We start from the raw sequence: 16,077 nt of genomic DNA, 5'->3' as shown, positions 1-16,077 counted from the left end.
GCAAGTTTGAAATAATTCATGCTTTTGCTCTTATAAAAATATCTTCATGTTTGGAGCAAACAGCCGTGATGCTGGTGGAGAACAGCAGAAACATGACCTGGATTCAAACCTCTATCTTACTGGGAGAACTGGGAGTTTACTCTCCCAGTAGGGAAGTGAAATTCAGGCAGCAACATTTGCAAAGCTGCCAAGAACTCCGGGGTGGCATGAATTCTGCTCGAGGGAAAAACCTGAGTTTAAGCCAGGTGGAATGGGCGCGTGGCAGTGTCCGCTGCTCCGGCTGGAGATGGTGTCTGTGCCCTGAGCTCCAGCAGGCCAGTGGATGTGCCTCCATAAACGCCATACCCCCTCCACATGGCTTCACAGGACCTCCGGGGGAATTGGATGGAAAAGCTCCCAGGGGTCACCACACCCTCCACTGTGTGCCTCTGCTCAGTCATTTATTCAGCTCTGTCAGCAGGCAGTCCCAGGGCCTCGCTGCCCCGGATGACGCCCGGTCGCTGCTACAACCCAGCCTGGCCATGCAGCGCCTCCGCCAGCTCCCCCAGCCGCGCCGCCGATGTCCCCCCCGCCGGCACTCGCTGCGGGACGACACGGACCAAGGGTGTCTTTGTGAGCACTGAGGGCATCCCGAACCCGCTTTGGCTGCTCCACAGGTCACTGGCATGTGCTTCCCAAGGAAATGTGGGAGCCCGGGGACAAGTTTTCACACTTCCCTCCGTGAACTTAATGAGCCCGACAGGCAAACATGAAGGAATAAAAATAAGAAAACTTCAGGTCTTTGGCTGCCACAGATAATAAGAGAAAATTGCATGGTGCTACAGGCATCCTGTGACGGACCACACACAAAATATTAACTGTTTGTGGCCCATTTAACAATCAGCAAGTGACAAGTTGGAGCATGGATACAAATCAGAGCTGACTCGCATCGGTCAAAGGGATTTAGAGGTGCAAAGCTGGATTTCTAGTGCTTCGTGCTGAGCCCATTTCCGAACCTCCCTTCTCCATGTCCTCCCGTGTAGAGACGACAAAGCGGGATTGCTCTGGCTGGGAGAGACGGGTAGCAGCCGCTCTCTGCAAGGATGCAACGCCGGGTTGGTATTGACTGCTGGGAAGGGTAAGGCCACCTGGCCATACGCCGGACCCATCCAGCGCTTCACTTTCTTGATTCACGGGGCCAGTAGTGGGTACCTGGCAGGGAAAACATGCCCATTACGGGGGCAGTCGTAGCTGAATGCGTAGCTGCCAGACTGGAAGGATCCTTATGTGATCTGCTGTGTCGGTGGATCTCAGGGAGGCAAAGATCCCCGTCATTTTTTTGCATTGTGTTTGACATAATAGCTGTGGGGCCAAGTGGGGCAACAGGGCACACGTGAAGGGAAGATCAGATGTCATTTTTTTAAGGAACAGTAAATAACTCACAATTTTCAGAAAGAGAAGTATTTCTAAAACCAGTAAGGAGCCAAACACAAAGTGGTGGCTGCTCCTGAATCCCGGGTTGTGTCCATCAGTCCTGTCAACTCTCCTTATTTCTGGCTGGGCTTATAGAGAGGAGAGACTCCATGGTGATATGCTGGGCCCTCAAGATGAAGGCTGGGAATGCAACGTGCGTGTATGTGCATTGGCCAGGCAGGGTGAGGCTGCCAGTGCACGGGGTTTCGGTCATTTTTTTTTTCGTTAGCATCTGTGTTTGCTTGCTCCGGAGCTGTGTGGCTGCCGGGGGTGTGCCACCTCGCAGCTCTGTCCCTCGCCGCCAGCCCCTTCTCCCGCAGGCCCCGCGCTGAAGGCTTGAAAAAGGTCAGAGAAGAAATCCCCCTCACTCCAGCTTCATAAATGGGTCACTGAGGCGGGGAGGAAACACCTTGTAAAAATACCGTTGTCAAGGCTGCTTCTAAACAACATGGCAGATACGCATGCCATTAGCATAGGGGGACAGGCAAGAAAACTCCCTAAAATTCTGCCTTTCCTCATAGCACCATCAAGTGAGTCACCATGGCCTCGGGCCAGGTCAGGAGCTTGCTGCCCAGGAAGCACCCGGGTAAATTTTCCAAAACCTGTATCTGCCCAGGTTGGGAGATAAGAGTCAGGTATCCCGAAAGAGAAGTGCAGGGATGCCGCAGTGAATATTGCTGAATTTATTTTAGGCAGCGGAGATTCTGGCTGAAAGATCACTTGAGAGCATGCCAAAGGCCCAGAAAAGGTAACTGCTTAGGGAGGCTCAAGGTCACCCAAGCCTGCAAGCCGCTGGCCTCTCCTCAGTGACATTGCTGCCCTACGGAGCGACGTGCTGCCGCAGAGGTGAAATCCGAGGCATCCTCCTCAGGGAATGCGGGCAATGCTTAAAGCGTTTGTGCCCAGGCTGCGCCAGAGGACGGCGGGCACGGACATGCCGGGAGCTGTCGAACCACCACCAGCGGGTAGTACAGCGGATGCTGCTACATCGCTCTGCCGGTTAAAAGCGAAGCTCCCGAAGCCGGCTCTGCCTCCCCTGCCACCACATGCAAGCAATTTGTTTTGCATTTGGACTGGTAGTCCGGAAAGCTGAAGCAACGTATTTTTAAGTTTATATTACATGTTTGCTTTCCAGTTTTGTTAATTAAAATCGTGTAACTGGATGAGCAGTTACTGGATAGCTTGCAGGGTTTATTTGAAATTTTCTATTTTTTCTGGACGCTCAAGCATTCAATGCTCTTTCTCTCTCTGCTTGCAGTGCATTAATTCACCTAGCTAGAAGCTCTGTCTCTCTGAACCGGTAAAAGCATGCATTTGGGAATGGTTTTGTTTCTTACAGTATTTTCTCTTAGTGTTTGCCTACACCTGCCAATGTAATTTGTCAGAATAAACTAGGTACTTTAAAATCATTTTTTATACACTCTTCATAAGTGTTTCACCATTACTTTGAGAGGGAAGGGAGCAGAGGGACCCATAAGCAAATAAAAAGAAATATGAGCATGTATGAATTCACTCGAGTGATCAGTCTTCTTCCTCTTCGGTGAGTTTAATCCATCGGCTTGTCTGGATCAGTCATGTAAGTCGAGAGGGCTCGACTGCATCAGTGAGCTCACCACCATAAATTTCTGGACTATTTTCCACTGTGATGCCCACTGTCACCTGGGATGTGGTCAGGCCAAGGCTGCCCAGCTCGGTGACCAGCTCCAAATGGAAATGGAAGTGATTCTGCACAGCAGCCTCAGACCCTGCTGACCTTTTATTGCTTTCAGAGTGGGTCTACCACTTCTTCCCCATCTCCTAGCCTACGTCCTCCTATGGCTTCCCACCTTTCATATCGCCTTTGCAGCACCCGTGTAACCATCTCAGCTCTGCAGGAGCTGTTCTGCTCGTGAGGCCAAGGAAATCTCTTTGCAGGCCATGAATATCTAGCTGCAGCATAGTGGGTATGTTGTTAGCAGGGAAAGAGGCATGTTCAAAATGTGCACTGTCTCCAAGCACACCTTGTGCTGCTGAAGTAGCGCTAACAGACGACTTACTCCACTGAGGGAACGTCACTTAAACTGCCCAGACTTGAAGCTTTACTTTCAGGACTGAAAACATTAAGTGTGGACATATGCAAGGACATGCCAACATAAGCAGGATTTACTTTGGTCTGCAGATAAAGCTCCGAGTAGCTCAGCGAAGCACATACATGCTTCTTTCATGCAAGAGTGAATATCACCTTAACTCAGCAGTGCCTTTCTATGCAAATCTCCAACTGTTCTGCATTGTGTCAAATAATGACTCCAGAATTAGATCCAACAAGATGACTTTTTTTTTGCAGCAAGTACATTCAGAGACTTAGCCTTTTCAGGGCTTGTATCTTGGTTATTAATAGTATCGTTTGCCTTCTTTTGGAAAATTGAATTCATGTGATAAAGAGGAACTTTCTGTATCAAATCCTGATGCAGAAGTTCTGGTATGAGTGCTTTTGTAGAATACAGAAGTGGAAAATGCAGGTTATACAGTAGAAAATTATTTTATTTTGTGGTTTTTTGCAAACTTTATATGATTGAGCCAGCAAAGAACAATGCCAACATGAAAAAAATCCATTACCTGTTGATCTTGTCCCATTTTTGGCAAATTTAGGCAGGCATTGCAAGATTTGATAAGAACTGTTACGTAATAGTTCAGGCAAAAAATGATTAAAAGAGATAAGTTACCATACATGTAGTACTAGGTAAGCAGATTAAAAAAAAAAAACTGGGAAGTGCAATAACTGGATTTACTAATGCCACATAAAATAAAAAGATGAGCACAAATTTGGATTTTTGCACAAGGCAAGTGCTGCAGAATTTTCCTCTGGGAACAATCCTCTATTGGCAAAGCGTGGTTGAACAGAACAAACAAATCTTTTTTGTTTTTAATTGTTGTGATTCTGTTTAAAAGTTACAAGACATCAATTTTAGCATGTGGAATGCAATTGTGAAAGAAAATGGGTTTCCTGAATTTTCAGTGATTGACTAAAATCCACACACATACTGGTTATTTTAATTTAAGGAAAAAGGATTTTGTTTCTTTATCCTGTTACATAACACTGGATCTATTCTCCCTTGAACACACAAGTATGTTTATCATTAATCTTAAAGGGAAACAGTCATCCTTCAAAATCCTTTCTGAATTTTTATCTTTTTTTAAAGTTCGATCCCAAATGACTGGATATGAATTAAAGACGAAAGCACGCTGTTTATTTTTTTAATTAGATTACTTTAACCTCATTTATGCATAGTTCTTTTACTGTTTCTCCCAACAGCAACAGTGAAGAAGAAAAACATTGGTATAGAAGTGACTTCAAAAATGCAAAACATACGGTTCATACAGCATCCAGCAGAAGACAGAGTACCTGTTATTGGTTTTTAGCTCATTTTTATGAAACTGGCTGGCTTTCAGTTTGGAGACATTCTTTAATAATACCTATATTTTTCATTCTATAGTGCATTCCTTTCAAGGACTTTAAATTGCTCAGGAGCTCTTGAAAATCCCAGTGAAAACCTTTGGATATATGAGCTTTTTTTATTTCCAGGTAGCTGACTGTCAATTACCTTGAGACACTTCACTTTATCCAAAAGCCAGCGTGACCACTTTGGTTCCAGGCTGTTTGGTTCCTCTGGTTTGCCCCTCACTTTAGGAATCAGCCCCTGTAAAGGAACAGGCATTTATAAACTCGACTGGTGTTCGGAAAGGACCTGCTCCAGCCTTTCAGACTTGCTAAGTGTCTCAAGTTAATTGTAATTAGCTTGATGTAAGGAAAGGACCAGTGGAGGCAATCCCATAATGGCTAGGCAGTCTCGAGTATAAGCAAAATAGGCCACCCGTAGCATTAAAATCAGAGAATTTAATGCCAATGGAGCTACTTTGCAAGACAACCTGTGTTTTTTAGTTGCCTTTGTGTTTGACTTGTAAACTGGGTGCAGGGCTCCACCACCAGCAGGTTCACATGATGGGGAGTGTACCAAAAACACAGGTCATGTTTTGATTTCTGTTTGATATCTTATTTATATATGATTTAAATGGATAAACTAAGAAAAATTAACTGTCCAGGCCATAATTTCATCTGAAATAAACACAGACTAAAACTACAGCAACTTAGTGGATTGCGTGGATTAGTGAGATATCCTGGTATGTAATAGCAATAGCAACAATTCTATTCCCCGATTTAGTAACGCTTAAAATCTGCAATCTAGAGTCACTGCGTGATGTGCAAATCCCTTACAAAATCTGCCTCCCTTTTTCAAGCTCAGCATCCTTTGTTATACAGGGGAACCCCGAAGGTTGCCCCCATATAGCTTTGTATAGGAAATTCGTGTTTGGAGAATCGTTAATGCGATGGACTTACTCAGACCATCTTTTTGCCATTCTTGCTTATACCCTTCTTTACAGACAGTGCTGTCCCCTTGTCCCCTAGATTTCTGCTGGACTTTGTGCCTGGATAAATTTTGCCTTTTTTATTTTAATGTTTATATCAAATCTTCCCAATCTCTGCAAAACCTCCTCCTTGTTCTTGCCCTGCCTTGGTCCTGAGTCCATGAAACACCATGTTCCCTTCAGCAGCCACACATTGAAAAGAAAAAAGTTTTTCTCCTGAAAAAGGAAGAAATGTTAAATCCATTTTGATTTTAAAATGAATCAGAATTTGCTGATGAGCGTATTTTAGATCCTGGTGTGATATCCCTCCCTCCATCCACCTCACCTGATAGAAATCTGATCTATCTCTGCCGTACACTTGTGTTAATATGCATCCATCTGCGGAATTAGGTACTCACATCCCTGCCCCTCGAGACCTCTTTTACAGGGTGCAAGTACAGCAAATCTCTTCTGACTTTCGTGCCTTCTCGGTAGATTTCCACACGTTGTAGCCAAGCTGGGGATTTGGCCCAGTGCCTTTTTTAAACCCTGTGACCCAGACGTGGAGATTAAAAAAGAGTTATGTTATTGGATTAAACAGATACAAGAGGCGTTCACTGTATCAGCACCCAACACCTTAAAACTCCAGAAGGCAGCTCAGCGTGTTAATGGCGAAAATAGCCTCTAAGAAAGAGGGAAAACGCAAAGGAAGGTGATGGCTAACCCGTGCCTCGGGCTGGGGTGCAAAAACTTGCCGCTCTGCCTGGTCTGCAAAGCAGCCCAAGAACATTATATTCTGCCTTCTATAGCATCTCAATACTGCATACACTCCAGATCTGGTATACAAGTCATCTGAACTACACCTACCTGTAACCGGAGTGATTTTGGCCTTAGTTTTCGGTTACTGCCTTCATGGTGGGGTTTTTAAGGGTTAGGCTTGATTATGCTATGAATGGCACCAGCGCACACTGAAATCAATAGAACCGCAGAAGTAAAAATACTAATAGATTAAAGCCAGACCTACAGGAAAAGGATAGTAATTTCAGGCACCATTTATATCCTTAATATTATACACATGCTTATCCTTTGTAACTTGGGCTCTAACTTGTGCTTTCGGTTACATAAGAGAGCTGGAGGAGCCAGAGGCATTAGTGCTGCCGTACGCCGCTGCAGCTGAGGGCAGAGTTCCCCCAAATATTCATCAGGCACATTCTCGGAAGTTGTGCTGTATCATAATGAAACAGCAGACAGCGATGCACATATTTATGACACAAAAGGACTAATTATTATTATTATTATTCCACTTAGTTCCTTAGTTCCAGGTACTGTTTACATGCCTCTGACTTCAAAACAGTTTTGGCTGTTGGTTTTTTACCCCAAACATTTTTTTTTTTAAACACAGACAGCAACCATGTGCTTTGTGTGGCTGACTTTTCTTTTAATAAGTGAGGAGCAACAGAACGAGGGAGAGCCAGAGACAAAAAATACAGGCTTTGATTCCCCTAGAGAACTTGAGCAAAATATTCCACTGCTGTCAGTGGTACAGCTGTGCTGGCAGGATCCTTAGCACAGATGAGGCTCCAGCCGCTACTTACATTTCACCGATGTGGCTGCTGGTTCCTAATCTGCATCGAGGCATCCTCGCTGCAACTGAACAAGTGGCTGTGCCGGTGAGAAATGTTTTGCTTCGTTCCCTAGTGCGGCCAGCGCTGCCTGTGTTTGTGTTCCCTCGTGGAGTCTCACTGAATGCTAGCTGCCTTCAGCAAAGGATGCCTACGAATCCAAAGCTGCAGTACACGAGAAACCTGAATCAGAAGACGTAGGTGGCAGCATGCACTACATCATGTTATTAGTTTAAACCAGGCTGTTTAGTGGAGATATGTCATCAATTAGCTGCATATATCCTATACCTGTATCTATTTTTCAGTTAAAAACCTATTCACTTTGTAAATCAGCTCGGACACTGGAAAATCACAGAGCGCACTGGAGTCAGGGAAAATCGCTTGCGTGACTGTGGCACACTGTATTTGGCATAGTGTACTGCCAGCCGGGAGTGTGCAGAAGGGGTGCAGCGCTCTCTGCTTTTGCATGAACCAGCCAAGGAAATCAGCCTTTTCTAGAGACCTCCCTGGAGGCTCCCTGGAATTTGATCCCCTGGCAGCCTATGCATAGGTGATGGCCTCCAAAGGCGTGTCGCCCAGTAACTGCTGTCCTAGTTTGTGGTGTAGGAAGGTAGGGTCTTGTATCTGGGAAAGCCTGGGAGAGCAGGGCTGTGGGGACTGTTCGTTCTTCTTTGGTCCATCTCTGCTGTTCTCAGTGTAAGGTTAGCACCGCGGGACTTCTGCGAAACACAGATGGCCCAAAATCTCTTTTTCCCCACTACTCTGCCCCCGCAATGCAAACGGTATTTTGCACTACAGAGGATCTCACTAAGTCTTCGGCAGGGGTTATATGACAATGCCTAGCGAGTCTGTATGCTGCCTTTCACAACAGAACTAGAGGAGAGGCAGGTAGGAGAGCAAAGGCGTATTTGAGTCATACACCCGCTCGCCTGCAGGAGGAAAGCACCGGCTTTCGGTGCAATGAAACCCACCACAGGACAACATGTTGCCCTGCTCATTTCTCCTGCTGATCGCCCCGGCCGTACTTTGTTCTCCAGCTGTGAGCGCGGCTGGCCGCTGCCGGGCACTGCTCTTTTGGGAGGAGACAGAGAAGAGCAGCGAGATCGCGGTCTCCCAGGCACCTGCCAGGCCACGCTCCCTTGCGTTCCCTCCTCCTCTCCTCTGGCTGCCGAGAGCAAATGCCCCAAAAGCCCGGCTGAGCCACACCGGCTCCAGAGCCCTCGCCCTCGCCACCTTCCCGGGGGGAAAAGTGGCAGCGGAGGAGCAAAGCCAGGGCCCGGGCGCAGGGACGGGCAGCGCCGGTGACAACGCCGTGGGATGCTTTGTCTGCGAGAAGGGCGCTCTTTGTGTAAAGATAAAAAATAATAATTAAAAAAAATGTACAAAAATAAAAAATAAAGAGAGCCGCGGCAGGCGGCCCTCGTTCCCCTCCCCGCCCCGGCAGCCGCGGGGCCGGCTCCCGCCGGGCCGGCTCGGGGGCGGCCCCGCTCCCCGCGGGGCGCCGCGGGGGAAGGCGGGCGGCTCGGGGCGGCCCCCCCCGGCGGCAGCGGCCGCTGCCCCGCACCCGCCCGCCCCTCCCCGCCGCCCCGCGGCCGCCTGCCAGCCCGGGCTCCGCCGCCGTGTCTGCGGCATGGCCCCTCCTCCCCCACACCCCTTCCTTTAGGCTCCCCCCTCCCCAGCAAAGAAGAGGCCGTGCCGGTGTTTTTCCACTCAGCAGGATGGGTGATGCTCAAAGCTCCCTCATTAGACAACAGACACGAGAGGTCAGGAAGAAAGCGCTTATAAATTACCGTTTCCTCCCGCTCGGCGCTGTTAGTCGCGCCGCACCGCTCCGCCGGACGCGCTGCACCGCCGCAGGGGCGCAGCGGCGCGCAGGCACCGCGGGCAGCGGACGCAGGTACCGGCGCCTCCCGGGCGAGCGGGCGGGCGGGCGGGCGGCGGGGCTGCTGCTGGGGCGGCTGCTGCTGGGGCGGCTGCTGCTGGGGCGGAGGCGGCGGCCGGGCTGGCGCGGAGAGGCGCGGATCGTCCCCCGCTGCCGCGGCGAACAAAGGGCGATCCGCGCCGCTCCGCACCGAACGGAACCGGGCCGGGGGCGGCGGCAGCGTCCTCCCTTTGTCCGCGCCGCCTCGGGGTGCCCCCGGCCGCGCTTTCCCTTCCCCCCTCCATTTATTTATTCATTCTTCTTTCAATCCCCCCTCCTCCCCAGCTGTCTCATTACCCCTGCGGGTTTTTTTCTCCCCCAGCGGTTATTTTCATCCCCCCCATCCCCCCCACCTTGCGTTAACTTTTTTTCGCGATAACAGTTTGCAGCAATTACCCACTTGCTGGCGGCCCTCCAGCACATCTACGGAGCACGCTTCTCTCCCCGGCTATTTTTGCCCTTCTTCTCTCTCCTTCCCACCCCTCCCCGCTGTATTTTTTCTGGCTGCCGTGCGCTAACCTCAAGTGAAGAGGCTGGTACAGGCAATGCTACATCTGATGCTAATGGGCCTACCTGGTGGGTAATACCGCTGGCTGCTGCTTCCTTTTTTCCCCCTCGTTTTCTTTTTATTTTGTTGATCCTTGGCATGCCGAAATCAAAGTTGTGATTGGGGTTTGGGAGAAAAACGCAGGGACTGCACAGGGCAGGTTACCGAGCTCAGCTTGGTGCGAAGGGACGATAATTCTGGGTTCGTCTGAGGGTAACTTGGATCCAGAATTCACCCGCTGGCTTTAAGATAATGAATGCCCATCTCTGCCTGATATTGTAACAGGAGGCATGTGGGAGGACTCGCAAGGTTTCCATATAAGAACATGGGAGAATTTATTTCACACAGGCGAAGAAATGTGCAGAGTATGTGTTATTTATGAAACGGAAGGCAAGCTGTGTTTTCCTTAGGCAGCTCTGAGAGTGGCAAAACTTTGTATTTAAAAATTGTAAAAGCTGATTTTTGTTGTTTAATAAGAGCTACGTTTAAAGGAAAGCACCGATGAAAAAAAGTAGTGGGAAAGGATTCAGATAAACACTAAGAAATACAACCTCACACGTATTCCAGCACGGTTTGTGCCAAGGTGTAAAGATGGAGTTTTTTGGTTAGTTCCCATTTTTTTAACCGTATTGGGAAAGGCATTAAGAAAATGTGCCGAGAGGAGCTGGTTACGTTGATAGTGCTATTTTGGTAACTGCAATTTTTTTTTTATTGCTTGAATGTCAAAACGTTTCGAGTTTTGGACTAGCAAAAAAGTGAGGCAGCCCTGATCAGGGGACATGTCATCAGCTGTGTAATTCGGGGCTCGGACGACAGTTGCTACCGGTTTAGATTTTACAGCTTTGGGTTTGAGGGTAAATCAGCCCATTAGAACCTGCTGCTGTGGAATTTGGAGGGGAGAGGCTTCGGTGAAAACCCTGATGGTTTTTGACAGCCGGGTGTTTACCTCTGGGTCTGCATTTGGGCGAGCTGACTGCTTTTTGGCATTGCCTACCTTTGCTCGAGTATCACAGAAAGATTCCCCTGAACATCGTTGGGTTTTTTTAAAGCAAAACGTGTGAGCAGTCGAGGCAGCCAGCAGCGTGACGGTGTCCCTTGCCCAGAGTAAGCTGAGGCTGAAGCACGAGTGTGGCGGGAGGATGTCTTTGTTGCCCTGGTTAGACTGACGTTGGAAACTTTATTTTTGGCACTTTCAGAGATAGCATCTTCGTGTTTCCTCTTCAACTGTCTCTTCTCTGCTTTGCATATTTTTTTTTTTTTCTCTTCTCTTTATTTGCCTGCGTCTCACCTTCTCTGTTCCTTCCCTTTCGCACCTCTCTCACGCTTTGGGCTGCTTTGAGGCTGCACCCACTGGGGGGCGACAGACACCTTTCCCTCTCCGTGGGGTCCCAGCGCTGCCCCGCGGGTGGGGCGCGACCCAGACCGCCAGCCTGCGGGCGGGCCGGGAGAGGAAAAGGGCTTCTTGCTGTAATTTATTAACCTGCTTCTTTTACTGTGCGGTGTTAGGGTTCTTTTCTGCCATACTTTGCAATAAGCAGGAGAGTGCAGATGGCACTGTGATATTTGGAGGTACCGAGAAGGTGGTTGCATGCTTGGGGGTGCTAGATCAAAATCCTGGGGTTTTTTGTCTGTTAGTGTAGGGATATTGGTCTAGAATCCAGTAGAAATTTGGAATGCTTCAAATCCGTATTTTATTTTACTTTGCTGTAACCAGGAGCAAAATTTGGCAGACTACTCATTGTTGGTAGTCACTAATTTGTAGCTTTTGGGTGGGTTGCCTGGAGGTTTCTTAAATGCCGGGGGTGAAATGTTTGGGCTGTGGCAGGAGGCTTCAGTCTGTGTGAAATGCCGTATGAAAAGAGGTGCAATATTGTCATGGAAAAAGATGAAGACACTTTAGATTGGCTTACTCTTGCTGCACGGTGGTTGGGAAACCTCCCGTGCCTGAGCGCGGTCCTGTTTGTAAAGCCTCAGGGAGGATCTTGTCTTACAGCTAATTGTTGCAAATATTTCAATGACTTTTCCTTAAATCAATACCCTGCCTAACCAAGGCTGAGCTACATCTTAGTGGCTTCTAGCCAAGCCCTGTGGGCTGGGTGTTTCCGAAGAGACTCTCAGGCACAAGCCCTTCAGCAGGCTGCCATGTTTCCCAGGCAGTGATGCTCCCAGGATTTTCATCAATGGACCTCAAGACTCGGCAGCAACCCCCTATTATTTTAATTCTGCTACTTCTTTCCAGTGCCCTATAGTTTTGCCCCAACAGGCAGTAGGGCAACGTTGCCCCAGTGCCCATATGGCAGCATTGCCAGTTGCACCAGTAAGGGGAGTCTCTACAGTGGTGCCCAACCCAGACTTTTAATCATGCTGACAAATGATTCTGAAAAGATTATGCTGATTTGGTTCTTTTAAATTTAACCATATTACAACACATAAAAATGGATGGTAAGGCCGTGGTAGTTAAAGCCTTTTGCAAGTAATGCTTATTTGATTGATCATACTAATAAATTGTAGATCATTTAAGAAGTGCAGCTTTGAATAGATTACCCAGTAGGATTCGTGCCTTCGACTTCTTCTCATCACTAATTTAATTTACGTGACCAGAATGGGTTAGGATTATGTTTTTAAAGTAATCCTGAGTGCGGTCCTCTAAGTACTCCGTACAGAGAACTCAGGTTTATTCTAATGCCACTGTGGGGGGGGCTGCTTGCAGGATTGGGTCCTTGGCATTCGGAAGAAAAGCATGAGGATGAAAATGCAGTGATTTAGCATTTGTTGCATTTCTTCCATACATGCATATTTACTTGAATCCTCAGCTGTTGTAGTGCCAAGGATTTAATTGATTTGTACTGGCCGAGTATCATCCCAAGGCACGTAAACTCTAGGCAATACCCTTTAAATTGCTTACAGACTAGCTAATACTGATATAATATAACATGATAGAAATTAAGTGAAACTGCCACTCTTCATTGTCCTTTTTTTTCCCTAAAACTGCCATTGGAAGGGCTACCATGATGCCAGTCGGTGACTCTGAAACTCTGGCTGGTGTCCTACAGCATCTTCTGTATTTATATCAGTCTCTCTCTTGGTTTTTTCTATGTGTCTAGATTTACACCAGCAAAAAGTCGCTCAGTGGCGACCCTAAACCCTGCTCCATGAGCATCCACCAAACCCACCAGCTGGGTTGGTGGAAGGGGAGCGTGCATCAAATCCTCGTCCTGCCAGCGAGCTTTAGGTGGGAGGCAGCAGGGCGGGTGGCACGGGGCCGCAGGAGGGTGGCTGTTAAGACCCACGGGCTGTTGGGAAGGCTCGTGCATTTTAGCAGTTACTGGGTTTCCTGTTGTGGTTCTCTGTCACCCAGAATGGTCGCAGCCTTGGAGAACGCCTTTGCTGCTGTGGCTGCCTGACCTGGGTTTGAATGCAGTTGGTGCTTGAGCGCTGGCGTGGAAAAACGATTACACTGTGCCAAAACGCAGCAGGAGTGCCCTGCTTCAGGGTGTCGGTGTAGATAGGCTGCCCTAGGTAAGAGAGCAACCCATACATGGAACCACAGGGTTATCAGTGAGCTGGAATGTAGTTAAAAGTTCTTCCTTTTTTGCTTCAGATCACATGGCATTTGCATTTTATTTCACTGCTGCAGTGTAATTTCCTTGCTCTTGAGACGGATATAGTCAAATTTTCTGTTATGTTTTACGTAGAATGTAACAGGTGAGAAATGATGTCCTGTTTTGGCATTGATACTACGTTCAGTGACTTGATGTTCTTCAAAATATAAGTTCATACTGGCGAAGTTCAGAAAACACTATGCATGATAACATTGAAACATGTCTGACTTATCTTGCTAGACCCATTTTTTCCCTTTAAAATATTTTTTTTGCTTTTTCTTTTTCTCTTTTTTTTCCAAACAGGAAGAGAAAATCCATTCAGGAGAGACTCTTCTTCATGTAAGTGTTATTTATGCTTGTTTATGAAATTACAAAAGGGTTATAAAGCTCATTAAAATGTTCAAATACTGAACATTTACCATCTGTTCATAGAAATCAAGTATAGAGCATGTAAAAATAGGTTGTAGTTATACAGTAATAATGCTCAGCAACTGTTATCTTAAATCTACCTGTACAGTTCTTCTGTGCATATCACTGCAGGATTTAGAAATCATTGCAAAGCACTTTGCAGACATTTAAGCAGCATGCCTGTAAAGTTGGTGTGTAAATCCTGGAGGGATAATACTAAAGTGGTTTGCCCAAAGTGGAGGAGACCTGTAAGTGAGAGCTCGTTTTAGCACCCCAGAGTCCCTGAATCCCAAACCCTGTGAGAAGAGTCAGCTTCTCTGCCTTGGATCCTACAAAATCCAAGTTCTGCCTATAGAGCCATTTGTTTGTGTGCATGTATACATGTGGGTAAGAGAGAGTGTGTATACGCGTATTTGGCCTCAAATAGCGTATAGGTATTTCAGGCCTCTTCTACAACCTATGCCGATACCCATTAAAATGAGCGTAAGTGCCACCAGCCATTGGTGAATACTGTTGCAAATGTTTTGTGAAAGCATTTAGTTGCAGACTGGCTGCTCGGTCTGGGTGAGCCCGGTACAGTATTCTTCATGGGACCAAGAAAGCTGCATGTCATAAAAATACAACAGTTTTTTCCACAGCGTCTAGTGACCTGGTTTGCTTGCAGATCTCAGATTTGAGAACTCTTGAGTAGTATAGGAAGCTCTACTCTGGTATTTCTTTCTAGTAAATAAATCTGATTAAATGTTTTAAGGGGCTGCATAGATGAAGACTCTCATTGCCTTAATGCAAAATTAGCTTAGCAAGGAAAATGACTGCATTGTTCCCAATGCAGGGCCCGCTTTGCATAACTTCCAAGCATGTACTGCGTCCAGTGGCATGGCAAGCCCACGAGCGCTCACCTCAGGCTGAATTCCCATAAGTCAGCATTTTTTTTTTTTTTTTTTTTGAAAAATAACATATATCTCGGAATTGCAGCACTCCATTATGCTTGCGTAGCAACTGCTGGTTAATATGTAGCAAACCGCCGTGTGGTAACAAATGTTTTTTGCTATTGTTGAGCTGGAATGTTAGTTCAGCTTCTAGATAAAAGTGGCTTGCGCAAGGCGCCCCGGTAGACCATGATTTCTGTGGCTTGTACCGTAGTTCTGTAGGCAACCGTGTTCTGCTCTTCCTCTCCCCTGTGCTTCCCTTCATCTTCCACGTGAGCGAGGGGTGGGCGTAGGTAAAGGCAGGGAACTGGCAGCCCTTTGCATCCTGCAAAGCACCAGTGTGGGGTTTATATTAAGCCCGTTGCTAGTCAAGCATCTGTTGAAAACACTCTTTATTCTGGTTGTGTTTCTAGCAGAAACATTGTAAGACGCTTTATTTAATAGCTTTAAGCTACAAGTGTTCTTTGGCTGGTTTTATGGATATCATAAGACAATCTTTCAAAAAAAAAAAAAAAAAGCCAGTAGTTAGTGAAAGACACCCCACAAAGGATTAAAGAAACCTCCTGCCCTGCAGCTGGAATCCTAGCTGAGACTAGCTTAGGAGTTTGTATCTTTGAGAAAGTAAATCATCATTTTTAAAAGGTAACGGAGAAGGAAAAATTCCAGAAGGCTTTTGATTATGACCATTTTCAACATTTGTAGTCCATTATTATTTCATTCTAGTGTAGGAAATTCAAACCTCTTGAAAAGCCTGTGAAGCACATGCTTCCCAGAGATTTAAAATGGGAAATAGTGCAACAAAACCACCTTTAATGGAAGAAGCTCCCAAATAGAGAAGAACCCAAAGAGACGAACCCTACAGCAGTGACTGTATGGTGTCTGGAAACTGCAGAATAAGCGTGCAGCACAGATCTAAGAGTTTCGTCTGGAGATTTCAGTATCACAAACAAATAATTGGGAGCCTCCTAACTCCAATACATCTACTCCAAAATGAATGAGTAATGAAAAGTTTGTGGTCCAGAGGCCATTTGCGGTGCAGCCTTCCATCACCTGCTGTGGCTTTTCAACAGCTAACGGCAAGCTTTGAGCATCAGAGCCTCTGTCTTCTGGTTCTGTGCATGAAATATTATGACTTTGACTCAATAACTCTATTTGTGCCTGTCTGTGCATTGGCTCCCCTTGGCTTCTTCAACTGTGTGAGTTTCCAACAGAG

The 16,077-nt window shown here is 46.9% G+C and overlaps 2 protein-coding genes across 30 annotated transcripts in view; one reads left to right on the top strand and one right to left on the bottom strand.

Annotated features, from left to right (window-relative positions):
* LOC142086181 (uncharacterized) overlaps positions 1-12,260 on the bottom strand; it is a 29,432-nt gene extending 17,172 nt beyond the window's left edge. For 5 of the 21 annotated variants that reach the window (XR_012674981.1, XR_012674982.1, XR_012674979.1 and 2 more), the window contains exons 1-5: positions 9,248-9,318; positions 7,431-8,799; positions 6,703-6,803; positions 6,255-6,384; positions 5,034-5,129 (exon numbers count right to left, since the gene is read on the bottom strand). Coding sequence is in view for 3 of the 21 variants with exons in the window: in XM_075158857.1 (XP_075014958.1) it covers positions 8,160-8,176; positions 8,429-8,799; positions 9,248-9,459; positions 9,952-10,026 (675 nt within the window). In the remaining 18 variants the exon portion in view is untranslated. Of the gene's footprint in view, positions 1-1,176; positions 1,192-1,876; positions 1,892-5,033; positions 5,130-5,859; positions 6,385-6,702; positions 6,804-7,430; positions 8,800-9,247; positions 9,460-9,778; positions 9,794-9,951 lie in introns of those variants that run through there. The other 16 variants (XR_012674984.1, XR_012674987.1, XR_012674989.1 and 13 more) reach the window with 16 other exon arrangements.
* SLC6A6 (solute carrier family 6 member 6) overlaps positions 9,112-16,077 on the top strand; it is a 58,732-nt gene continuing 51,766 nt past the window's right edge. For 2 of the 9 annotated variants that reach the window (XM_075158855.1, XM_075158852.1), the window contains exons 1-2: positions 9,113-9,220; positions 13,831-13,866. Coding sequence is in view for 2 of the 9 variants with exons in the window: in XM_075158848.1 (XP_075014949.1) it covers positions 9,924-9,954; positions 13,831-13,866 (67 nt within the window). In the remaining 7 variants the exon portion in view is untranslated. Of the gene's footprint in view, positions 9,355-9,908; positions 9,955-13,283; positions 13,445-13,830; positions 13,867-16,077 lie in introns of those variants that run through there. The other 7 variants (XM_075158848.1, XM_075158847.1, XM_075158854.1 and 4 more) reach the window with 5 other exon arrangements.

This window comes from Calonectris borealis, chromosome 10, assembly GCF_964195595.1.
Source record: "Calonectris borealis chromosome 10, bCalBor7.hap1.2, whole genome shotgun sequence".
NCBI classification, from domain to species: domain Eukaryota; kingdom Metazoa; phylum Chordata; class Aves; order Procellariiformes; family Procellariidae; genus Calonectris; species Calonectris borealis.
Note: the sequence above shows the minus strand (reverse complement) of the source record. Positions and strands in the feature narration are given on the sequence as shown.